Source organism: Eptesicus fuscus, chromosome 17 (genome assembly GCF_027574615.1).
Source record: "Eptesicus fuscus isolate TK198812 chromosome 17, DD_ASM_mEF_20220401, whole genome shotgun sequence".
Taxonomy (NCBI): Eukaryota; Metazoa; Chordata; class Mammalia; order Chiroptera; family Vespertilionidae; genus Eptesicus; species Eptesicus fuscus.
The window spans coordinates 49,435,140-49,461,264 of NC_072489.1; the positions used below are offsets into that span (position 1 = coordinate 49,435,140).

The 26,125-nt window shown below is 49.5% G+C and overlaps 1 protein-coding gene across 2 annotated transcripts; it reads left to right on the forward strand.

The window, feature by feature from the left end:
• Positions 1-11,569: 11,569 nt before the first annotated feature.
• DUSP5 (dual specificity phosphatase 5) lies at positions 11,570-25,612 on the forward strand. 2 transcript variants are annotated; one of them, XM_008144298.3, is made up of 4 exons: positions 11,584-12,163; positions 16,749-16,897; positions 20,653-20,872; positions 24,102-25,612. In XM_008144298.3, exons 1-4 carry the CDS (start codon positions 11,785-11,787, stop codon positions 24,506-24,508), a joined length of 1,155 nt encoding a protein of 384 aa, XP_008142520.2. In that variant the 5' UTR covers positions 11,584-11,784; the 3' UTR covers positions 24,509-25,612. The 2 variants fall into 2 exon arrangements, with proteins under 2 accessions (XP_054585056.1, XP_008142520.2); XM_054729081.1 differs by lacking the exons at positions 20,653-20,872; positions 24,102-25,612 and adding an exon at positions 19,254-20,211 and having other exon boundaries at positions 11,570-12,163.
• Positions 25,613-26,125: the final 513 nt, after the last annotated feature.

Sequence of the window (26,125 nt, forward strand, 5' to 3'; positions counted from 1 at the left end):
TAAGGCCAATATGGAAAGCAATGCCCAGGAAATACCACTCGATAAGTGCAGCTATTATTATCTGTAACCTGCCATTTCCCTTTACATTTTAACACAATTGATTCTGAATGTTATTTGCAGCCTTTGAAAACATCCCTTTTAATGGCTGTTGGATACACCGATTTCTTTGCCATTCTCTTCTGAGAAATGTCTTGGCTGCTTCCATTTTTACCTACTTATAAATAGCCCTGCGATGAACACTGTTGTGAATATAGTTTTACCTCCCCCGGATTTGGGAGGTTTTCTTTAAGATCATTTCCCAGACGTGGAATTACTAAGTCAAAGGGGAAGAAACATTTTTAGGCTTCGTATACACAACCGCCTGATGGCACAGAGCAGGCGTTCTTCCCTAGACCTGACCTCCGGCACTTTCTTGCCACTCCCAAACCCCCCTGCCCCCTGACCCCGGTGATCTCCTCCCGGGAGAGACACCTGGAGGCCTCCTTCCTCCCACCTCTGTACTTCCTTCTAGCCTGTCTCCTTCGGCTGCAGAGCCCTCCTCCTCTCAGCCTGAGCAAACCCTCCCTGGATTTCAGTTCTCGTGCTTTCTCCCAGCCCGCCCTGACTGCTGGGCCCTCGGCCATCTCCCCTTCCACTGATCTAACCCAGCCCCTTGAACTGATCACCCAAACACAGCCTGATATGCGGACCCTAGTTCCCTTCCGTGATTCAGATTCGGTTCGCTCACAACCAGAGAGTTATCCCCTGAGGTGAGGCTTCTCTTCCTTCCCCAATCCTCCCAGCGCTGAGCAGTAGGGTGCTGGGAACGGAGTCCCCATTTCTTGTATTCACTGGGCAGAATGTCTTTCCAGGGCCAGCTGTCAGCCAGGCTGGGGGCGAGGGCTGCAGGGGCCTTAGGAGCTGATCCCTGAGTCAGGGGGAGAGAGAAAAACATAAATAATCAAGTGTAACCACCAAGGACAGGGGCTTTGATGCAAGTTCGCCACGGAGGAGAGAGCAGGGAGGGGTGAGCTCAAACTGGTAGGCTGTGCTCCAGAGGTAATACTTGCCGAATGTCTTGCTGTGGGAACCTAATCAAGTCACTTAGCCTCTCTGAACCTGGGTGCCTCCATCTGCACTAGGCTCTCTTCACTTGGACGTAATAAGGTTAAATCAGTTATTCAGTAAACTTGCCTAACCAGAGGCATGCAGCAGGCACTCAATAAATGTTTGCTCATGGTGAGGGCTCGGTACAGACTTGTAATAAATTGCCCGGGGCTGCACTGGCCGTGTGCTGGCAGCCAAGGGACTCGTGTATCTCAGCGGGCCTGCTCTGATAGCTTTGGCCGGGGTGGGGCAGCTTTTTTCTGCGAAGGGCCATCTGAATATTTATATATTCACGGGCCATACAGAATGATCAACTTCAAAACTAGCCTGCTATATTTGGTCTTACATTTCATTAACTCACCCCTAATGGCCAGACCAAATGATTGCGTGGGCCTTAGGCAGCCCGAGGGCTGGACGTTCCTCACCCCCGGCTTACAGGCTAGGTTGCTGGTGACCATTTCTTCCACCAAGAGGCAAGTTGCTCGCAGGGTCTCGAGTCCAGGGTCTGGAGGGCCGTGCCGAAGGGCTGGAATTTACTGGGTGTGATGTATGCTTACAGGGAGTCTACTCGTGATTCATCTTTGCCTCCAGTGCAGTGAAGCAGTGGGATGGAATGTCAAAAATGCCTCCTTTTACATCCTTCCTCTGGGCACGCTGAAGATTCCCGTTCAGGCTGCAAATCATCCTGCCCTAACAGGAGAACTGCGCACAAGGCCCAGGAATGGAGGCTTCCGGGGTGATGTCACCCTCAGCTCAAGGAACGCCAAGGGCACCTGGCTGGGCTCTCCAGCTAATTCATCACGTCCGCAGTCAAGGCAGGCTCAGAGCAGGCCCTTTCCTGCAGCAGATGCGGCTCAAGGTTATGGCCAAGGTTAAGGCCAATTTATGGCCTGCTAGGTGTCTTTCGGTGCTTGGGGGTGGAGCAGGGATTGCTAACCTCAAGTTTTGATTTAAAGCTGAGTGAATCCTTAGACACCATCTAATTAAACTCCCTTCCTCTTTTGTAGAAGAGGAGATTGAGGCTCAAAAAGAGAAATTTGCCCAAATTCACACAGGTATGGCATGAGTTAGAAAGCTAGAACTTGAATCTGGGTCTCCTGACTCCTGGTACACGGCTCTCTTTAAGCCACACGGATGCAATAAGTCTTATTATCATCCTCAGCTCTATATGGGGTTACCTCTCAACCCACCCCTACCCACCACATACACCAGTCACTATAATATAGGCAATGGAGCCACTATCTATTGGCTAAGTCCCTGAGTAAGCACCAAGCTAAATGTCTAGGATGTATTCTCTAATTTAAGCCCTGCAAAACACCCATAGGAGTGCCCAGCCAGCGTGGCTCAATGGTTGAGCCTTGACCTATGAACCAGGTGGTCACAGTTCAATTCCTGGTCAGCACAGTTCAATTCCTCCTCAAGTTGTGGGCTTGATCCTCAGTATGGGGCATGCAGGAGGCCGCCTATCAATGATTCTCTCTCATCATTGATGTTTCTCTCTCTCTCTCTCTCTCTCTCTCTCCCCCTTCCACTCTGAAATCATACACACACACACACACACACACACACACACACACACACTGAGTGGCCAGATTATTATGATCTCTGAACGCATAAAAATCTGACCACTCAGTGTATATCCTATATAATAAAAGGCTAATATTCAAATTGTCCCCTCGACCAGAAGTTCAACCAGCAGGCAGGCTGGCCAACGCCCATGTCCCCTCCCCCTGGCCAGGCTGGTCGGACCCCACCCATGCACGAATTCATGCACCAGGGCTCTAATATATATAGACATACACTGAGTGGCCAGATTATTATGCGTTCAGAGATCATAATAATCTGGCCACTCAGTGTATATATACTTAAAGAAAACACTTCCATAGGAGTGAAGTACTATAGCGCCTTGCTATTCAGAGCTTGGTCTGTGGCAGTTATCAGTATTACCTGAAAGCTGGTTGGAAATGGCAGAATCTCAGGCTCTAGAATGAGAATTTGCATTTCCATAGGCTCCTGAGACTGTGTGTCCACTTTGAAGATAAGGAAACAGGTGCAGAGAAGGGAAGTGACTGGCTGTGTCCCATAGCAAGTCGGGTGCAGCGCTCTGGTGAAATCTTGGCCAAAGCCCTTGCTCTGAACTGCTGAGGTGTAGGAATGTTTTTTCCACTAGTTCTAGTCCTGGGAGAAAGGATTCCAGACACCTCCTTCCATCCGACCCCAACCCCTGCCCAAGAAGCAAGGAAATTACTGGCGAAAAAGAATATCTCTCACACTTTACAAGGTATTTTCATGTGTATTATTTTGTTTCTACTTTACCTCACACTAATTATCCCAACTTTTCTCAAGAGGACACTGAAGCTGAGAAGAGTTTAAGCCATTTGTCCAAGGCTACATGCTGACCATTTCGAGACTGGGCCTCCTCTCTTTTATTCCAGAAGTCAATTACTGTTTCCCCAAGTACAGGTGGCAGCCTGGTGGCAGGAACAATGATTGTAGGTGGCACACAGATGAAAGTCTCCCACTGAACTGTCATATATTTTGTTTTAGTTTTATTTGCTATTTTTGTATTGAGGTATAATGGACACATTCGTTTCAGGTATACAATGTAATGGTTCGGTATTCGTATACACTACACAATGATCACCACATTAAGTCCAGTTACTACTTACCATCCTTCACTATACAAAGTCACAAACTTTTTTTTCTTGCAACGAGAACCTTTAAGATTTTTTTGTTTGTTTTATTTTTTTTTAATTGTCCTGTAGTTGAATTTCTACTACCAAAAATAGAATTAGATGATCAAAACCCAGACACTATTGTCTCAGACAGAATGAGGGTGTTTTGTTTTGCTTTGTAATGAGTCTCTGTAAAGTCAATTTCAGGAATGATAGAGGTAGCACTCATGTATTTCAAAATCCATGGAGGTGATAAAAGACTGGAGTCTGGGAAACATCTCCAGATACCTCATGAGAGGGGGGAAGCGGGGAGGAGAGAGAAACTGGAAGAGCTCTACCCAGAGGCTGTTGACATTTCAAGTAAGGGTGGTTTTCTTGCCTTGGTCCTCCCATCCTTCTTGCCTCCAGGGTCTTAGTGGGAGCAAATACAATGCTTACTCAAGGGCACACACTCCTCATTTAAAAAAAAAAAATCAAGATCCGGTTGCACCAGACATATCTTTCTGGACAGAGTCTCTAGGGCTGTGGCTGGAGAGAGGGCAAGTTGCTCCCTCTAAACTCCACCCATCCCCACTGCCTGCAGCTTTCAAGGATGTCCCCGCCATCCAGACCAGCCATGAATGCTGCATGAGGGAGGCTGGAACTGGGGATAAAACCCCCTCCCATTCTTCAAGGGAAGCCTATGGCTCCTCCATGGAGAGGGCGGGATGGCATCTCTTTGCTTTCAAATGTTTGCTCCCTTCTATCTCTTCCTTTCTCTAACCTGTCCAGAGCCCTTCACAGCCACTCTTTTTGTAGGACCTTTGAACTTTGAGTAAATGAACATTCTTTGCTGTACCCCAGTTTCAGTCAGGGACCACAAGAAAATAATTCTGGCAAATAAAATGTTTTCACCCTGCCGCCATGGCTCAGTGGTTGAGTGAACCAGGAGGTCACCGTTCAATTCCCGGTCAGGGCACATGCTTGGGTTGTGGGCTCAATCCCCAGTGTGTGGCGTGCAGGAGGCAGCCAATCAATATTCTCTCTCACCATTGATGTTTCTATCTCTCTCACTCTCTCCCTTCTTCTCTGAAGTCAATGGTCAGGAATCAGGATTGTTATTTTAGAAAAGAGAAGGTGGGAAAAGGACAATATGACTACCTTCAAATATTTCAGAGGGGGTCTAGATTTATACTATATTTCTTTAGACTTGGAAGCAAAGGGTAGAAGGTACAAGGAAGTCGGTCAACTGTAAAATGGGGACGACAACCCTTACATCGTAGGGTGGTTGGGAGGATTAAGTGAAGGGCTCAAGTAATACCTGCCATCTTATAAAAATCCCAGGATATGCTTGTTGCCTTTTTTGGCCTCATTCAGAAATGTCTCTTGAGGCAGGAAGCTCCCGCTCTGGAAAATTTCAAGATTGAATTATAATTCCTTACTGCCAAGATTCTGTGCTTCCTTGCTGCCGTGACTTTTCATAAAGAAAAATACTGGCTCATACGGAGCCCTCACCGTGGCCAGGCATGCAGGCAAGGGCTGTTCAGAGGTACTTCATTTCATCTCCTCATCAGTCAGGCAGGTACTATTATTAAGTCTAGTTACTACTTACCATCTTTCACTGTACAAAGTCACAAACTTTTCTTCTTGCAATGAGAACCTTTAAGATTTTTTTGTTTGTTTTGTTTTTTTGAATTGTGAGGCATGCAGGAGGCAGCCAGTCAATATTCTCTCTCATCATTGATGTTTCTATCTCTCTCCCTTCTTCGCATGAGGTATCTGGAGATGTTTCCCAGACTCCAGTCTTTTATCACCTTCATGGATTTTGAAATATATGAGTGCTATCTCTATCATTCCTGAAATTGACTTTACAGAGATTCATTACAAAACAAAACACCCTTATTCTGTCTGAGACAATAGTGTCTGGGTTTTGATAATCTAATTCTATTTTTGGTAGTAGAAATTCATTGGTAGTAGACATTCAGATTAGAGAATTGTGGCTTACAGAGGTGACATGACTTGCCCAAGGTCACACCATCAGTAATAGCAGACCAGGGACTTAAACCTCAGGGTGTCACCCTCCAAAGTCCTTGCTCTTAGAATTGGAGGGGTTATTTATGAAATCTAAAGGCTCGCCTTCTCTAATACTTCAGCCTCTATTGATCTCTCTTCTTTAAAATCTCTTCAGCTCTCAATACCAAAACCATCCAATGTAGCACTTACTGTGAGAATGGCTTCTTGTCTCTCCTACCTTACTATAAGTGGGTCCGGGGATTTTTACTCTTTCAATATCCCCCTATACTCAGCAGGCTTTCAGAAGAACAATTCATAGGCTTTTAATAATTTTATCTTTCACTGGCAGCTGAATCAGCCAGCCAGTAACTCCCTCTCCTCTGCCGTGTCTACTCCCGTCTTGTTTTCCTGTGCCATTAGCAAACAATCTCTTCTTGACTGGAACAAATATTACCGCAATTTTAACTAGCTAACACTGAGTTCTTAATATGCACCAGACACTGCTCTAAGTACTTTACATGTATTGACTCAAGGAATCCTGACCATAACCTGTGAGCTAAGTCCTATTTTCACTCCCTCTGTACAGAAGAGGAAACTGAATGGACTGTGTCATCAGGATTTGATGAGTAAATGAGTGAATGCTTTGCTGATGGCTAATACTATAGCAACAACAGCCATACAAATACCTTACGCTCGCGTCATGCAACACAGCTTCATGTACATGATGTCATTGTCACTCACCATTAGCAGGCAGGCACTGATGAAACCATTTTATAGAAGAGGCAATCATGGCTCTCAGAGGCTGTGTGATTTTCAACAGTCACACAGCATGTGCTGTCTGTACCCCTGAATGAACACTGTATTTGCTCCCATCTAAGATCCTGGGAACAAGGGAGATGGGGGGACCATGGGGAGAAAAACACCTATCCACACAAAAGGCATGTTATAAGCATTAGGTAAAAAAAAAAAAAAAAAAAAAAATTGGGAAATAACAGAGACTGCTCAGGAACCCAGATCTTTGATTCCTAGTCCAGGGCTCCTTCCTTTTTTTTTTTTTTTTTTTTTAAATATATTTTATTGATTTTTTACAGAGAGGAAAGGAGAGGGACAGAGAGCTAGAAACATCGATGAGAGAGAAACATCGACCAGCTGCCTCCTGCACACCCCCTACCGGGGATGTGCCCGCAACCAAGGTACATGCCCTTGACCAGAATCGAACCTGGGACCTTTCAGTCCGCAGACCGACGCTCTATCCACTGAGCCAAACCGGTTTCGGTCAGGGCTCCTTCCTTTATCCAAGATGACAAGAAGCAAGTCTTGGGTCCAGACCTTGACTTGGGATCTTAAGCCAGAGAAAGCAACGCTCTTTTTTAGAAAAGCACCTTTTTCACTTCTCTACATTTCCTACAGTGAGTATGCCAATGAAGAGAGGAGGCAAAGTGCATCCTTCTGAGAGGGCTGGGCCGGTAGGGCCCTTGGGGTAGCCTCTGGGCCATCCCCACAGGCCACCTAGGCCCCCCCCCCCCCCCCCACCTTTTGGTTGGATGTGGGAAGCAGGGCTGGAGAGGAATCCCAGTGGCTCCCACTGAGGCTGTGATGAGCAGGGAGAGACACTGGAGTTCCCAGGTCTGCGGAACTCCCTGACATTGGGAGCTGAAAGCTGTGTGTGCAGATTTCCAAGAAGCAGGCCAGAACATTTTTAAAATGGTCAGACCTCCAAAGGGTAAGAACCTCCATTCACAATAATGAAGGGTTACGATGACTGGTTAAGTGAGATCCAAGAAACCTAAAAGTCTTCTTGTCCCCTTTTGGGACTGACTGGCACGGGGGTGGGGGGGTGGGGGGGGGGGAGAATGGCAGAGAACAAGGTCCTACCTTGTGGATTCACAGTGTTAATTTAAATTCTGCTTTTCCCCCCCTGAACCCACCCTTACCTCCATTTCAAAGCTGTAGGGAGGGCAGGCATGATTATTTACACAATTCCAGTCTCAGACACCTTCCTCTTCCTCCTAGGCCTGTGGCCAATGAACTCTAGTTCCTGATCATGGGGTCTCTGCATCCACAGGGTCCTACCGCCTTCTCACGCAGGGTCTAAGGCCCTGATTTATGCCAACTTTCTTCCCAGGCACCTTCCAAAAAGCCAGCCGCTCTCAAGTCTTAGCAAGCACTGAATTCCATTCCACCAGCATTAAGCTCCTACCATGTGCTAGGTATTTGATGGAGTCACAGATGGTGGGATAAGTCCTGGGAGCCTGCGGGCTAATGGCAGGACAGATACATTCATGCATCAGGTTGCGGGGAGGGGGGGTTAAGGGGTGGCTTCTTGTAGGTACAACAGTAGCTCCCAAGCTGGTGTGTGAAGGTGAAGCGGGGCTCCGATACAAAGGGATGGGGGAAGCACTCAGGTCCTGTAGAAAGGATGGAGAAGCAAAATGCTGGGCAGGAAACAGGCAGCTTGGTGTGATGGAAGGAGTCTGAGAATGTGGGGAGGGAAGGATGGAAGGAGGGAGGGAGGGAGGGAAGGAAGGAAGGAAGGAAGGAAGGAAGGAAGGAAGGAAGGAAGGAAGGAAGGGAAGGAGGCAGGGAGGGAGGAAGGGAGGGAAGGAAGGAAGGGAGGGAGGGAGGGAGGGAGGGAGGGAGGGAGGGAGGGAGGGAGGGAGGGAGGGAGAGAGGGATGGAGAAAAACAAGGTTAGAGGTGGATTATGATTAATTGGACAGAACAAGGACCTTGGTGTTCCACTAAGGAATCTGGGTTTTATCAGATAGTGCGTAGGTTGTCCTTGAAGGTTTTTGAGCAGAGCAGGTGGGCTCTGTGCTCAGACCTAGAAGGATCACACTGCAGAGGACGAGAGCGAGGAGAGAGCTTGGGGATTGGGAAGCAGGGCCCAGTGTGGGAGATAGTGGGACCCTTTAACTACATCCATGGGCAGGACCAGCTATATAATTTGTGGGGTCCAGTGCAAAAGGGAAATGCAGGGTCCCTTGTCCAAAAAGTATTAGGAATTTAGAGAGTGACAGAGCAATAAACCAAGCATGGGATCCTTCCATGTATGGGGTCCTGTGCACTGCATAGGTCACATACCCACCGAGCAGGAGGCTCTAACTACGGGGCTGGGAAGGGCAGGGCTGGAGAGAGATCTGGTAGGCAGAGTCCTGGGACCTGGAAATCTATTGGATATGGGAAGTGAGGGAGCAATCCAGTGGACAGATGGCCTTCCTGTCCTGGTTGTCAGGCCACCCCACTGCATACTGGGCACCCCCTTGGGCCCAGGATCAACTCTAACTTACTAATAAATCTAAACTTCACCCCCTCCTCCTTCTTCCCCCTGCTACACACCCTGACCTGTTTCTTCAGGGCCCCTATCTAATGGTGTCACCATGTACCCAGTCGCCCCAGTTAAAACTCCTGGGTCACCCCCTACTCCTCTCTCTCTCTATTCCATCCCTTCCGGAAATTTACTTCCTACATGTTTCTCCCATCTGTGTGGCCTTTGCAGTTGCTGCTATCACTGCCAAGTTCCGGCGGGCCGTTATCAGCTCAGGCTGGGATTACCCACAAAAGCCTCCTATCTGTCCCTCCGACTCTCTCGTCTGGACCCCACACCCCCTCTCAAACAAAACATCCATCCCCCACAGTGCTGCCTCAGGGAGGTCCACTAATGCTCACCTGACCAAGTCACCAAGTCAGACCAAGACCCCCTCACCCGGGGCTGCTCCAGCCACAGGATAAAATCAAAATGCCTTAAATGGCCCCCAACCACATGACCCTGCTTAATTTTCTAATAAATGCCAGAAGCGCCGTAGTCTCCCACACACCTCTAGCACACGTACCAGGCTGTGTCTTTTTTTCTTTACCTCAAGCAGTTTCCTCTGCTTGGAATGCCTTCCCCTCCCCCTCCAAGGCCTGCCTAACTTCAACTCATTCTTCCAAGTTTGCCTCAGCTCTCCTCTGCTCTCTGAGGCTTTCTCCCCGCCCCCCCCACCCCCCCACCCCCGCTCCTTGCTCCCCCATCTACTACCCACACACCCTGCATGGTCTTCCATACTGACTCCAGGAACTTAAAGAGGCCTGTGGCTGGGCTGGGCCTGGCCTCCTCTCTGGGCTGGTGGCAGCTGGAGCAGACAGGGAGTCCTGCCCATGTGGTGCTCCTTACTTACTAGTATGTGGCTTTGGGCTCAGATGTCTGCGGGGAGTGGGGGGCGGGGGGAGGCACTGGTGACACGGGCAGAGGAGAGGAGATTTTAGGGAAGGCTGGCACACACAACCCCCCAAAGAGAAAGAAAACCCCCACACCACATCTTTTTAAAAATATATATTTTTTATTTCAGAGAGGAAGGGAGAGGGAGATAGACAGAAACATCAATGATAAGAGAGAATTATTGATCAGCTGCCTCCCACAGGCCCCGGCTGCCTCCCACAGGCCCCCCGCAACCCGGGCATGTGCCCTGACAGGGAATGAAACCCTGACCTCCCAGTTCACAGATCAACGCTTAACCACTGAGCCACATCACATCTTCGCTAGGACCCCACCAGCAGGGCGAGGACAGGGCCTCTGATGGAACACAGCTGTGACCCCGAGTCAGTGCCCGCCAGCTGGTGTCAGTTTGATTGCATTTGATTTCAGAATTTGATTTCTGCTTCCTCCTAAAATCCTCCTCCCCTTATGTTGCTGGTAGACTAGCCCCTCTAGTGGAGGCAAGCTAGCCTCCACACACCTCTAGCCTAGTCCCTCCCACCGCGAGCTAAGGATAAAATGGTTGGTCATGAACCTGGGGCTGGAGACAGGTTTCCCTCACAGGTGTCCCTGCGGCTAGCCTTGAAAGGGTGAATCGTGTCCAGTTCCCCAAGGCTGAGGATGGGAAGCCTGAAGCTGCTGGGGACTGGTGGGGGCAGACAGCCTGGGATTATACTTGATCCACAGATAATCCCTCAAATCCAGAAGCCACCTGGACAGTTGGCTGGACTGAGACCTCCGACCACGGATGTAGGTTGATGCTGTACCTGATTCCACGACAGGCTTTCTCCAGGGGCCAGAAAACGGCTCCTCAAAAAAAAACCCACACAATTATTCTAATTATTATTGGAGTGTGACAGAGAAAAGGACTGTCAATCCTTTGAGGGCAGAATCCATTTGGAAAGATTAATTGCTGGCTCTTCTCTCTCCATTTTTTTACTTGTAGGTACTTTTATTATGGAAAATTACAAACAGACAGAAAAGCGGAGAACTGTAACAAACCCCAGGTTCCCATTACCCAGCTTCACCTAATACGAGACCCATCTCAACTCATCTTACAAACCACCCTTGAAGCACATCCCACAGTGATCTCGTTTCTCGCGTAAAGGCTGTGAGGGTCAGAATTCATTTCTGCTTCATCTGGGAGCTCTGGCCCAGGGCCTCCCCCACCTGGCCGTGCCCAGCGCAGCCCCCCCCCCCCCCCCACCGCCCCCGGCACGGCCCCCTGCAGGTGCCTAACCTACGTCTATGAAACTGAAAATTCGCGTGCGCGGCGCCGGCCCGGCCTCCTCCGCTTCCTCCTCTTCCCGCACAGCGTGGGTCACCGCGGCGCCGCGCGTTCCTGACACCCCCCTGGCAGTCCCGGGTGATGCGCGAGTGAGTCTCTCGGCGCAAAGCCGCAGAGAGCGCCGGGGCGGAGCCTTCCACTTCCTCTTTCTCGGGCTGACTAACCCTGCGCGCCCGCCCCGCGCGTCCAGCCCCCGGGGGCGTGGCCACGGCCCGAGGGGGCGGGGAAACTCCCCCTCTCCGGCCTTATATGGGCAGCCACGTCACGGGCCTCGCACTCCACTTAAGACGCGGCGCCGCCGGCGGAATCCCCGGCTTCTGGGGCGGCGAGTGGCCGGGCCAGGCGCCTAGCGTGCGGGGCGGGAAAGAAGAGTTGAGCGACCGTTCGGGCTCCGGCTCCAGGCTCGGTCGGCCGGCCGCAGCCCCGCGGGCCGCCCTCCTGTAGATCTCGCCGGCGGGCAACCCTGGCCGTGGGCACCTGCGCGGCGCGGGGCCGCTGGGCGGCGACATGAAGGTCACGGCGCTCGACGGGCGCCAGCTGCGCAAGATGCTCCGCAAGGAGGCGGCGGCGCGCTGCGTGGTGCTGGACTGCCGGCCCTACCTGGCCTTCGCCGCCTCCAGCGTGCGCGGCTCCCTCAACGTCAACCTCAACTCGGTGGTGCTGCGGCGGGCGCGCGGCGGCGCGGTGTCGGCGCGCTACGTGCTGCCCGACGAGGCGGCCCGCGCCCGGCTGCTGCAGGAGGGCGGCGGCGGCGTGGCTGCCGTGGTCGTGCTGGACCAGGGCAGCCGCCACTGGCAGAAGCTGCGCGAGGAGAGTGCCGCGCGCGTCGTGCTCACCTCGCTGCTCGCCTGCCTGCCCGCCGGCCCGCGCGTCTACTTCCTCAAAGGTGAGCGCGTCGGGGCCGCCTGTGCCCCGTCCTCTTCCCCCCTATCCGCCTCCCCCTCCGGGACGGCTCCGGGGTCCCCTCCTGGCGCCGGGCGCCCTCCGTGGCCCTGGGACGCGCGGGAAGCCTCCACTTGCCCGAGTCTGCACACTGGACTCCACGTGCGCCGGGGAAGGGCACTGCCCGTGTGGGCGCTCCCGCTCCCCACCCGCGTTCCTCGAAAGCGCCCGACAGCTTGGCCGCCTGGGTGGGCGAGGTGGTTACGCAGTCGGGGGCGCTGCTGCTTGGCAGTTTGGGGGCTGGCGGCCCGGGTGCGGGCTCGGCCGGTCTCGCTGGGGCCAGGGCGCTGAGCCTTCCTGATAGACCGACGTATCTGACGGAATCAGCAGGTCGCGACCCCCCCCCCCCCCCCCCTTCCAGGAGCGTGGCGCCACGGGATCCTCCTGTCCTCATCCCTCCTGCCTGGACAATTAACATACTTGAGGCTGTGTCTTCACCGACCCCTCTTGCCTTTTTGACCCCGGCGAGTCCCTCCCCTCCCCTTCCTTTCCTTTTCATTTTATTGCTTTTTATTGTTTTCCTCCGGCCTTCCCCTTTCCCCTCCCATACCTTTCTCTAGTTTAATTTGGAGTTAACAGCCTTCCCACTCTTTTTACCTCCTCCCTCCCTGGCTTGGGATCGTCCTGGGTCCTGAGCCGAGCGGGGGTGGCTGGAGAGCCAGGCCCTGCCTGGGAGGGGATATTCTGTTGCCTTTGGTTTGAGACCCCAGAAGCGGTGGCACCAGTCTGCCCGTTACACCTGCTGCGGAGATGACTTTGACTTAACGGTGGTGGGTGGGTGATTAGCTAAACGCCAGAGCCTCGATTTCTGGCTCATTTCCTCTGACCGCTCCCTCATGCCTTGTATTTGAGTCCTTTGTCACCTCCAATGTGCGGAAGCCCTGCCAACCCTGATGCCCGAGACCTTGAGATGTAACAGTGACGTGGTTCAGAACTCACGTGCAGTGAGCTGAGAGTGAGGGCCTGGCTCTAAAACCTGGCAGCTTGGGGAATCTCACACACCTCCAGGCCAGGAGATTGATTCCTGAGGCCGGACAGCTCCCACCTTTATTGGCACGTCTGGCAGACCGGCCCCTGTTGGTTCCCGGGGAGATGGCAAAGGCAGATGATGATAATCTTCCTTTTCCAGCCAGCTTCAGTCCCACCCACACACCCCCCTCCATGATGGAGGGAAGCCCTCCAAGATTGCAAAGGTTTCACACATGGCTCCTGATTTCTCTTCCTGATGTGGCTTTTGTCTTTTGTTCTTAGCAGTGACTGCAGGAAAAGCTTCCACCTCTCCATTAGCATGAAAGATAGGTTCCAGGAAACCCCTCCTGGTCCCATCTCGGCCCCCTGTCCCTCTCCAGGAGGGCCATGCTGACAGTTGAGGGGTTATTGCCACAGGAAGTAGGCAGCTCTGTGACTTGCATCCCAAGAAAACGAATGTTTTTAAAAATTTTAATGAATGTAACATACATAAGTAAAACTTGGAACGGCACAAAGGCTGTGCAATGAACAGTGGGTCTTCTGACATCCTTAGAACCCAGTTCCACTCCCGGAGACAACCATCAACTATTACTTGCTCATCCTTAAAGTTAATTTTGCACCCGTTTCTTTTAAAAATATAATGATTTTGTATATTTCCTGTCCCTCTTTCACCCAACTAGATCTCGGGAGATTTGTTCGTATCAGAGCATTCATGTCTGGTTCACTTTTTTAACCAGTCCCTTGGTGACAGCCGATAGGTTGCTGCTAGCCACGTTATTTGAAACAGTGTAGTAGAGTATACTTTTATCCAGAAGCTTCTGCATGAGCACTATCAGTAAATTTGGAGACTTGCGAGGTCAAAAGTTATGCGCATTTTGAATTTCAGTAAAAATTGCTTGATCCTTATAATACTACTAAAGCTGACATTGTTGCCAAAGAAAATGTTTATTTCCTTACCTAACTCATGTCCATCTATGAGTTCAGGTTTAATCTAGTGGCATCTCAGATCTTGGGGGGATAGTGCCTTTGGCATCCCTTCATCCCCCCCCAACCCCTAAAAAACCCCACATTCAGTCATAAGTTGGTGACCAAATGGCCTTGTCGGTGCATATTTATATCTAGTGTCCATGCACTTTGCTCCCCTGGCAGTGTGATGGTGATCGAACACAGAATCACTCTGAAGAGAGTTGAAGCAGCCAAAAGAATTGCCAAGGCTCTCAAGTGAGGCACCAGAGAGGAATGTTCTGTCCTCCCCGCCTCTGATGGGAGTGGGTGAAAGACAGAGACCGGCTAATCTGGAGGACTCCTCCTGACCCCAGCTTGAGGAGGCAGGGCCCTGTTTTATCTGTCCCCCAGCGACACTGAGACTCATTGTCTGCCTGTCTTGTTTTGTCAACAGGCAGACAGGACCCAGCCTACACCCGCACCTCCTTTCGTTCCTCCTGGCAGCCAACTCTTAAGTGCTCTATTTAAAGCCAAGAGATGGGGTGGCCAGAAGGCTTCTCTTTCCCAAGCCTCTTCCTGAGGTTTGGGAGGGCCTGGGCCACTCTTAATCCAGATTCCCGTCTCTTATCACTTAGTTTGTCTCCTGGAACCCAAAATGTTGAGGCACAGGCACAGGAAGTGATTTACTAACTTCCTCTTCCAAGGATGCTCTGTGTCAGTGTTAAGTCTGGCTTCTCTCTGCCTCCTAGGAAAGAAGGGGGCCAAGGGTTAGGGTTGGGGGGAAGGGTACACTACGCCAGGAATACCTGCGTCCAGGAATACCTGCCTCGGTCCCCCTCCAGCACGGCCTCCTGTCTTCATGACCAGGAACGTGGCCATTGTGGAGGACCAGAAGCTCATCTGGGGCGGCCCAAGGGGCGATTTGTTGAAGTGACTACAGGGGAGATTTGGGTGTGCTAAATGGGGGCCAGGGCAGTTCCAGCAAGCTGAGAGGAAGCAGTAATGGCAAGATGACTCATTCGAGGAATTGGCTGTGGCTTCTGGGAGGGAGCTGGAGACTGCCATGTAATCCATTAACCATTCGTCTACCGCGGGGGTTTAAAAAAGCCACCATGTGCTCCACTGTGGGGCTCTCACAACAGGGAAAGACAGAAGAAGAGGGGAGGCTTTTGGAAAACACATGGCCTCAGGATGCATATTTTTAATTGATGATTTGACACCCCCCCCACACACACACACCCCCACACCCCCCAGTGAATTCTCTGGGCCAGAAGATGGCAGAAGCTGGATTTTGGAGGATCTAGGAATTGCCTTAGGTCCCTCTGGATGGGAAGCAAAGTGCTTCCCCAAGCAAGGCCGGCCTGCTCACCCACCAGCCCTCGGCATTCTGAGACTTCCAGAGGCTAGGTTGTACGGGTTCTTCCCCACTGAGTGCACTGGGCCTGAAAAGCCTTATCTGTATGTATACACTCACATTTCTGTGACTTGGTTAGAGGTACTTTTTTACCTTAAGCAACCCATTTGGAGAATTTTAAAGGTAATATTAAGAATGTTTACAGAATCGTACCTGTCAGTTCAGCAGTTTGAGAGCATGAGGGGAACAGAAAGGTCAGGAGGGAAGGGTAATAAGGAAATATAAAGGGTGGGTAGGTGTTAATCCAGGGGACAGTTTTTATTTATGGGGGCTGAGATTTAAGTTCAGAAGGCCCCATTCCTGCAGTTTGGTTTGGAAGGTAATAACCTAGATTGATTACTCTAAATTGGATCTATGGAGAGAATTCTCAGCAGTGTTCTTAGCACCTTAGGAGTGAGAAAGGCCAGGGCTGTTTTATTGCCCTGAGTTTAAACCTCATATTAGCCCCCATTCGCTTATGCATGGGGGGGGTTTCCTCTATACTCCAGTTTAGAGCTGATGAGCTAGGGAAGAAACAGACCAGTTTTGGAGTCTCTTTCTTGAAAATTACGGAAATTCTGCATAATCACACCTGCATTTTAGATAAACAAGAGAGAAAATAGCTTTGGTTTTCTGGAGGGATTTGGTTAATATTTTCCAGATGTCAGATATATTTCCTTTCACAGTTTAAGCTGCTTCTGATAGACACAACAAGTTAATCATTGCCTCTCTGACCTATAGCTCTTTAGGAGTGTGTGTGTATGTGTGTGTGTGTGTGTGTGTGTGTACATCCCATTTATATTCTATAAAGGTATTAGTTGGTTTGGCTCATTTTTTAATGTGACCAAAATCTATATTAGCCTATTTTTATTTTATTTTTATTAATCCTCATCCAAGGATATTTTTCCATTGATTTTTAGGGAGAGTGGAAGTGAGAGGGAAAGACAGAGGGAAACATCCATTTGAGAGAGACACATCGATTGGTTGCCTCCTGCACGAGCCCCAACCAGGGCCCAGGCCAGAGAGGAGCCTACAACCGAGGTACGTGCCCTTGACCCGAGACCCTTTGGTCCGCAAGCCAACGCCTTATTCACTGAGCCAAACCAGCTAGGGCAGCCTATTATTTTCGACTATCCCACACTCGGGGTATTGATTAATTGTGGGCATTTTCTGACAGTGAGAAATCAATGCTTATGTCTGTTTGTCTTGTTTTTTCTTGTAGGGGGATATGAGACTTTCTACTCGGAATATCCTGATTGTTGCGTGGACGTCGAACCCATCTCCCAAGAGAAGATTGAGACCGAGAGAGCCCTCATCAGCCAGTGTGGGAAACCAGTGCTCAGCATCAGCTACAGGCCAGCTTATGACCAGGTATGTGGAGTGGAAGTGCTGTCGCGGCTCCTGGCTTCCGTTCCTTCCTCGGCACCCTGACTCTTCCTCTCCCTGCTCCGCGGCCCCGGTTGCTTGTTTTGCCGATCAGGGTTTTGGCAGAGCCCTCCAGCTTTAGAGAGCCTCTGTTGCTTGCCAACTTGAGTTTCCATCCAAGAGTAAACGGGCTTCCTTCCAGCAAACAAGCTGACAAGAGCAAACGAGCCACAGGATGCTTGACAGTTTCTGGAGAAAAGAGGAAGTGAACAATGTATTGTTATTAGTTGGCCTGGGAGGTGCAGAGAAGCTTCCAAATACTGGTTTAGGTTTCCCTGAAGATGTCTCAGAGCTGACTTTCAGGCTTCCTGTGTTGTCCTTCTTTGTAATTGTTCATGCTCTGCAGTTTCTGCACACCAGCCCAGCTAGTACCTGTCAAGGTGTGTCTTCCTGGTATTTTAACTGAATGAGGTGGGAGTGGAGGGAAGTAGAAGGAGGGTTGTAGTGAAACTACAGTTTGCATGGCTAAGCAAGCAGGCTCATCTAAGGGTTTCTGATGCTTATATTTCCATTAAATTCTGGAACCAGCTGAGATCAAGACAGACCTAGAGGATTGCGTGTTTCTATAAACGTGTGGGTTTTCTTTTTCCTTCAAAAATTGGACTTGGTGACAACTCAATAAAGGAAGCATAAAGTAGAAGGGAGGAGGGTGAGGAAAAGGGAGGCAAGGACCCAAATCTGGCAGAAACCAGAGATCAAAACCCACCTTCCCAATGTTACAGAGGGAGAAACTTTCATGGCTGGTGAGGTGTAATGGATTTGCCAAAATCCTGCAGCTGGGTCCATGGCAGCACTAGACCCAGATCCCCCTTCTCTTAACTCCCTTTTCTTGTTTTCAGGGCCCTGTTCTGTTTTCCACACATCTTCTGGAAAAGGGCCCTTTTGATTTGGTGGGAGGGTCTTTTTAAAAATCCCCCCCCCCCCCCCCCCAAGTAAGAACATATCCAAAAATCATAAAAAGGAAGATTTCAAATGCTGCCTAACCTGCCAGCTGCCTGCCATGAGCAGAGCTTTGCCCTGGGGATAAATTCCAAGTAAAGCCAGGTGACCTTTCCTTGGATGGGATCGTTGGTCAGGAAGCCTATTAGCTTGGTGTGGTGCCAGGGTTTTTATTTTGTTTGTTTTCCTTTATCAAAAATACACTCTGTGATGAACCCTCAGCTTACAAGCCAAGGGCATCCGGCTTAGCTAGATTTCTATTTTTGTTTGTTGTTTGGGTTGTGTTTTTTTATCCTTGTTTCTCAGAAAATGAAAGAGAAACAAGAATTTGCAGGATGTTGTAAAAGGGCCACAGACCTTTGGCCCAGCGAGGACTGGGGAGGCCCTGCTGTGTCTCAAGGTTCCTCTGGGGAACCCCCTAGCACTGCTTCCTAGAAGCCAGGCGAGGCCCTGTTAACCTTCGGGGTTTCTGTAGGCCCTAGCTTCTTCCTCTTGATTCTAAACAAGATTCAGAAAAGGAAAGAAACAGTTTCAGGGGTGTGTTGGGCTAAGCTCCAGAAGAAATTGGATAGGATTCCGGGCCTGGTTGTCAGCGTTTTCCAGGCACTAAAGTGAAGATGAGACTATAGGTGCATCTAACTAAAGTGTTAAGCCCAGGGGGCAGCCACAATAAGTCCTAATAAAAATAGTCATTGTTACTATTAATACCTTTTGCAAAATCCTCTGTAACAATGATTTTCAAACTTTTTCATCCCATGGCATTAAATAAATTAATAAAATTCTGTGGCACACCAAAAAATATATTTTTTGCTGATCTGACAAAAAAACATAGGTATAATTTTGATTGATATACAAAATAATAATAATGTAATTACCTACTTTATTTATTTATTTATTTATTTTTGCTCCAAAGTGACTTTTTAAAAAATCAGGTGCCTATAAGGGTTTCTGGTACCAAGAATTAACCAGTCAGATACAACCTTATTATTCCATGTGACCAATATGATGCAATATGGCCTATATAGTTATGGTTCAAGACAGGGCGTGCACACCAGACGGCTATTGTGTTGGCTGTTGTCAATTTTTATTTGACAATCTAAGGAAAAACAGGTCAGTGCCCCTGACTAAATAGACAGGTATGGCATGTTTTAAAAATTCTTGTGCCACACCAGTTGAAAATCACTGCTCTAGAACTTTCTTCCAAGTGGCCAAACTGGTCTTTGCCTAAACACTTGACTTCTCAGGAAAGAAAAGGCAAATACCAGATGCAGGGTAGTGTGAGCATTGCCTGCTGCTGGCCCTTGTCCCGTGCTCCTTTTCCGAGTATGGGTCTGGCAGAGTTTCCATTCTACTCTTGTTCCAGCACGGGAAATGGAAACACAGGAAGCGGATGGATGATGTGGAAAAGGCTCCCAAAGACACAGCCACTGTCCCTCCAGCCCATTGTTTTCTCTCTAAATCTCCAGGGAATCCCATTGTTCCAGCTACCACTGACTTTTGTTTGTTTGTTTATACACTGAGTGTATTTATTTATGCACCCAGGAAGCTGGCCCCGAAACTTAAATATCCAGCACAGAGCTTTGTCCCTCCCAGCTGTGGATGGGTGCAAGAATGGGTCCTAGAGCCCTGGTCTAGGGCAGTGGAATCCAGGGACCAGGGTGGGATGCCCCTGAGCCAGCAGCTGCCAACAGCAACAAAAGGAAGAAAGGAGATGGGAGACCTGGAAATGTTAAGACTGCCAGAGTCTGACCAGATAGGAGTTCTTTTTAGTTTTGTCTCGGGGGGTAGGTAGGTGATCTCTGGTTCTAGTGGAGTCCTCCTTAACTAGAAACCTGATCTGTGGGTGGTCTCCCAAAAGAAAGAGGATATAAGCATCTCTCACCAAAACCTTCTGCTCCACATGAAGATGATCAGGGGTGGGGGAAGCCCCTCTGCTCATGGCCTCATAGCTTTTCTTTGTCTGAGGATTCTGGGTAGATAGTGACTATTTTAACTTCTAAGAAGCAACTTTTTAGAGGGCCAGGGAACGAATTTTAGCACCTCTGAAATCTGATGCATCTTATGATCAACAGTGTCCTAGCGGGTGCTGGTGCTGGTGGTGGTGGTGGTGGTGGTGAAGGGGGCCTAATATATGGTGACAGAAGATGATTTGACTTTGGGTGGTGAGCACACAGTGCAATATACAGATCCTGTATGATCCTGTGAACCAATGTCACCCCAATAAATTTAATTAAAAAAATAAAAACAGTGTCCTCGGTTTGATGAAATACACTGTACAACACGTCAGGACTGTAAGGGGAGGGGGGGAGCTTACCTATGGAACACTTTTCCATTTTTATCTAGAAAGAAACGGGGCTGCCCCCCAAGTTGAAGGGCTTGCGCTGGTGCTCTCAGGTCTGCTAGAACTTCAACACATGTATCTCCATTCCCCCCAATCACGCCCACTGCTTCTCATCCTCATTAGCACAGGAAGGCTGCTGGCACCTCCTACCTCCTCGCTATATGTAAGAAAACGAAAATCTTCACCACGTGGGCTTTGCTGTCACTGAGTCACCAGCAGTAATGTAGGGTAGAGAGTCTGCCAGGATGGAGGCTTCACCCACACCCTTGGTTGAACGGCCTTGGCTCTGAACTCTCTCTACCTGGAAACCAGGAAGGGAACCTCCCACCGTAAAACAAATAGGTCAGGGTTGTTTTGTTTCCTCTCCCAGGTGAGCAGGCTAATCCAATATTTCCTGCTTGTCCTTTGCCCCTGCTTCCAGGGCGGCCCAGTTGAAATCCTTCCGTTCCTCTACCTTGGAAGTGCCTACCATGCATCCAAGTGCGAGTTCCTCGCCAACCTGCACATCACGGCCCTGCTGAATGTCTCACGGCGGACCTCCGAGGCCTGCACGAGCCACCTACACTACAAATGGATCCCCGTGGAAGACAGCCACACGGCTGACATTAGCTCCCACTTTCAAGAAGCAATAGACTTCATTGGTAGGTTCAGCCATTCCCCCTCCGCTGTTCTGGGCGCCTTGTAGGGACGTAAGTTCTTGGATTTTGATGTACTGATGATGGCAGTTACCTTCACAGAGAAGAAAAGTCTCTTCTATATGCAGCCATCAAGAGTTGGAGCCAAGAAGAGAGACAGCCACCCAAAAGGCAGAGGGGAAGATTTGAGTTGCTATTAATAGGAGCTTTAATTTGCACGATAAATTAATATAATTTTATGGCAGTTTTCAACTGCCGCCCTCGGTATGGTTTCTAGCTGGGCGGGAAGCACAGCGTGTCCGTGCGAAATCTCCACACAAGAGAAGCAGGGGAGAGAAAGAGTCATCCTCGCTGTGCTTCTACGCAGGTTGGGATATTTTTAAATGCAAACAGAAGGATTGAGAGAGCACTACTTACGCACTAAGCCCCAAGGGCCCTGGCAGCTATCCACAGTTTTTAACAAGCTTTGGGGGGCAATTTGTTTTGCATTCCCAGCTAATTTTGGATTAAAGATAGCACTTGACTCAAGCCCCATGCTTTGTGCACAGAAAAGTTGGCATCTTTTGCGTCCTTTCTCTATTCTGTGAGTCAGTTACCGTTTTCTCTGCTGTGTAGGCCTGGTAGCCTCTGTTCCCTTGGGCCTTGGGTTCCCAGCTCCTCCATGTAGCTTGATTGTTCTCCCATTTGACATCTCTTTCCCCCATTCCTCCTCCCTGGAGGCTGGGTTGACTTTTTTTCTGTCTCAAATTTGCAAGCCCCACTCTCCAACCTTGTGGTCTTGCCTTCTAGGTTCCAGGGTCCTCCTTTCCCTTGAGCACACATAGCAGCCGAGATGTGATTTTCCTGTGTCTTGTTTGGAAGGATCTTGGCGGGGGGAGGCAGGTGTCGGGCACAGCAGTAATTACTTAGTGTAGGTAGTAATTAAAGGGCCCCCCACAGCCACATGATGGCCCCCTCTGCTCGTCACACATGATTTCTGCTTCATGGGAAACCATCCAGAAACTGACCAGAGGCAAAAGGCTAAGCCTGTCCCCTGAGCGACTCGGCTGAGATGGTTCCTTTGGAGTCTCAGAGAGGCAGCCTAAATGGTGGGTTCAGGGTGGGAAAGCCTGGACTTGTTCCCCCTGCCCCTGGGAATGCCTTGCCCTTCTCGGCCTGATAGCTACTCAGTGAGGTCATGAAATCCGCCCCCATCCATTTCTCAGAAGGCTCCCTCCCCATCCTGGGTGTGTATTGTGTCCGTTTGTATACACAAACATACACACCCACAACGTTATGAAAGCACAGGATGCTTGTCCCCAGTCTCCTTGCCCTGCTCGTGGAAGGAGGGACTAAGGCTGAGCCATGCCCTGACCCCGTCCAAGGGGGATGCCACAGAAGTGCCACGTGGAAGACAAGCCCCGAGGGGTAGAGTGGGATCCAGAAGGCCTTTTGCTTTTTTTGGCTGTGGTATTGGGCCAATTAAAAACTAGACTACAAAAAAAAAAACAAAAAAAAAAAAACACTAGACTACAAGGAGGCCAACAAAGGAGCAAAGGAAAATGAGAGTCATGACCCTGTGATTCTAGGGACTTGGGGCCCCCCCTTTGAACTAATATGCAGGACTTTTTCCTTTTGAATCAGAGACTGAATTGGGGGCACCTCTATGAGCTACAGTGGGGTGTTCTTAGATGGGGAAACTCCAGGGTTCCTCTTTGACTCCTCAGAAATTTGATATTTCAGATCTTGCAGATTCATTTGCAAACTCCTTGAATTTGAGGAGGGAGGTGGGTGAGGACTGATTTTTATTATTTGGCCTTCAAAATCTTAAATGTTTTTGCACACTATGGCTTTACACAGTGCCACGTACATCTAACTTCCAGTGATGTAATTGTTTTTTTTTTTAAATATATTTTTATTGACTTTTCACAGAGAGAAAGGGAGAGGGATAGAGAGCTAGAAACATCGATGAGAGAGATACATCGACCAGCTGCCTCCTGCACACCCCCCACCGGGGATGTGCCCGCAACCAATGTACATGCCCTTGACCGGAATCGAACCTGGGACCTTTCAGTCCGCAGACCGACGCTCTATCCACTGAGCCAAACCGGTTTCGGCTGTAATTGTTTTTTTAGTAGCAAGAGAGCGACTTGGAAAGACTATATTTTTAATGGTTTTTATTTAATGTGTATTTATGTTTAACCTTTTACCCCTTCCCATTTTTAAAAAAAATATATTTTATTGATTTTTTACAGAGAGGAAGGGAGAGGGATAGAGAGTTTGAAACATCGATGAGAGAGAAACATCGATCAGCTGCCTCCTGCACACCCCCTCCTGGGGATGTGCCTGCAACCAAGGTACATGCCCTTGACCGGAATCAAACCTGGGACCCTCCAGTCCACAGGCGGACGCTCCATCCACTGAGCCAAACCGGTTAGGGCGTACCCCTTCCTGTTTTTAACAGTTATAGGTCTTTTGGGGGCAGGAGTGGAACAGAAAAGGAGGGCACCCTACCCTCCCTTTTGTCATGTTGAGCTAAAGAATTCTGATGGTGGTAGCTTTATAGCAATGCCTCCCATTGTTGTGCAAGATGGAGTTTGCGAAAAGTCATTTATATCCATCTAGTAAGCGTCACTTAGCCAGGGCTATAATTAGTGGCTCTGCACTATATATTGTATGTTTGGTAGTGGGAACCCTGGGAGCTGAGCCAAGCATCCCGCCCTGGCACAGCCAGACAGGATGCCTGGAGGCCAGAAGGCGTCTACCAAGATGGGGGGACTAGGTCATCACCATTACACTCAGGCCCTGAGAGGCAGGAATTGCTTCTCTAAGTCAGTCTTTGAACCTGGGACCCTCTCAGAAAAAAAATGTGCGTGCCTGATTAAAATTGGCTTGCAATTTCAAGGCTTTTCCAATGCCCTCTTGAAACCCATCCATGTTAGGGTGCCATCCCCAGGAAGGGATTGCTCCAGGTCTAGCACCTTCAGTGGTAGAATCTGTGCGAGTATCTTAGAGCACTGGGAAGCAGCTCTAAGGACTGGAAAGGTCCTACACGGGGAAAGACATTGGTGGGGCCCCAGAAGCTCTGTCCTCACCAGTGGGGATTGAAGACGGGCAGAAGTCTGGTGTAGGACTACAGCTGCTGCACAGTCACGATGGTTTGAGAACTAGGTCACTTCTGTGTTTAATTCTTGTGTTTGGCATTGCCTTTGGGTTCTAATCCCAACTCAATCCCACTGTCTTTTCTTCCTTCCAGACTGTGTCAGGGAAAAGGGAGGCAAGGTCCTGGTCCACTGTGAGGCTGGGATCTCCCGTTCACCCACCATCTGCATGGCTTACCTCATGAAGACCAGGCAGTTTCGCCTAAAGGATGCCTTCGATTACGTCAAGCAGAGGAGGAGTGTGGTCTCGCCCAACTTTGGCTTCATGGGCCAGCTCCTGCAGTATGAATCTGAGATCCTGCCTTCCACGCCCACCCCCCAGGTTCCCTCTTGCCAAGGGGAGGCAGCCAGCTCTTCCTTCAGAGCCCATTTGCAGACACTGAGCCCTGATGTGCAGGGTTCCTACTACACATTCCCTACCTCGGTGCTGGCGCCATTGCCCACCCACTCGACGGTCTCAGAGCTCAGCAGGAGTTCCATGGCCACAGCCACATCCTGCTAAAACTGGATGGGGGAACCCGCCCAGCCCCAAGAACAACTGTGATTTTGTTTTTTAAACTGGTGGACATTTCATACCTGTGCAATACTGAAGGACCCCCCTCTGTCTCGCTGCTCCGGTGGGATAGCGAAGGGTCCCCAGGCTTGCAAACGAACTTCAGACTGACCTCGGGGTAGGTTCTCGGGACCGAAGGAAGGCCAAGCCATTATGAGAGCACAGCTTGTGCTGACTACTGTACTTCCAGACCCCCCTGCCCTCTCAGGACTGCCCAGTCCTCGCACCTCAAAGTTCGCCTTTTCATTTCAAGCGTAAGGCAATAAACACCTGCAGCAACGTGGGAGAAAGCAGCTGCTAGACCCGGAGAAAAGGCAGTCAAGAAGCCAATTCATTCTGAAGGAAGCACAATTTCCACCTTACTTTTTGAACTTTGGCAGTCTCCGTGTCTGTCTCTGTCGCTTCAGGGAATAAGCTGATCATCTAGTCAGGAAAGTAACCCTATAGGGACCCCATATATATATATATGCTGATTTGAACCCTCATATCTTCTTGAGATTCCCTCTTGGGTCCCACAGAGGCAGTTTTTTGAAGTAGCGAGATGTTGACACTTCTGAGTTGCCTTTTCACTGTGGGTTCTTCCCTGACTTTGGACTTTGGCATGACTCTTACTCATACTTGAACCTTTCTTGTTACACCTCTACTCAAAGCAACTCTTGTGTCATTTTGAAGAGAGTTCCTTAGACCATAGACCAAAAATCACCCATTTGAGGTGGTGGCGTGGGTGCCAGGAGAAAAGGGTACCTACTGTCTGGGTCAGTGTCATTGACACGGTCTTTTCCCCAGCTTGCCGTCCTTATATGTGCTTGTCTTGTCTCTTGTGACACTTGTTTTTCCCCCCCACCCCTGGAGATTGTCTTCAAGATGTTGACTTTTAGGATTTGTAGATTTCATAGTGTGGTACTACTTTATATTTTGTCTAGGTTACTTCTCCAGGGGAAAAGGCAATAATTTCCTAAAATCCATTCAAATGTGAAGAAAAGCAGTATGTTATTGGTCGTCATTGTCATCGTTTTTTTATAGTGTTAAATAAAAACAGTAAAAAGAAGAACTTCTCCGTGTTGATGAATTGGGGTTAGGGAGGAATAAATACATTTAGGGGGCAACAAGCCTGCCTCACTGGGTTGATTTCCAAAAAAACTCGAAGGTGATGGTGGTGGATTGTAGCTGTAGACGTGAGGCTGTGCATCTGCTCACGAGCTAGTGATCATAATAATACAGAATATGATGCTTTCCATTTGAGAGGCTTCCCTAAACTCACTTGCAAGAGAAGTCCTTGGGTGCATGCCGCACGGTGAGGTGATCAGCACGTCCACTCACTCGGCTCTTCGCTTCCATGAGCCCAGGCAAGGAATTTGACTTGCACCTCAGATTCTTCATCTATAAAATGAGCAAACTGAACCAGATGATCCCAAAAGTCTCTTAAAGCTTAAGACCCTGGATTCCAGCAAACCAGAGCACCATGCTTGTAGTCAGCCTCCTCCTTCCAGTACCTGGCACATGGCAGACACTCAGAAAAGGTTAGGAAAATGGCCAAGAATGGAGAAGCAAACTAGGTGAAGGTTC

Excerpts from the sequence above, each read along its gene's own strand:
- DUSP5 (XM_008144298.3), top strand. The coding sequence starts at position 11,785 with ATGAAGGTCACGGCGCTCGACGGGCGCCAGCTGCGCAAGATGCTCCGC. Across the intron at positions 12,164-16,748 it reads GCGCGTCTACTTCCTCAAAG|GGGGATATGAGACTTTCTAC; the intron begins GTGAGCGCGTCG and ends TTTTTCTTGTAG. Across the intron at positions 20,873-24,101 it reads AGAAGCAATAGACTTCATTG|ACTGTGTCAGGGAAAAGGGA; the intron begins GTAGGTTCAGCC and ends TCTTCCTTCCAG.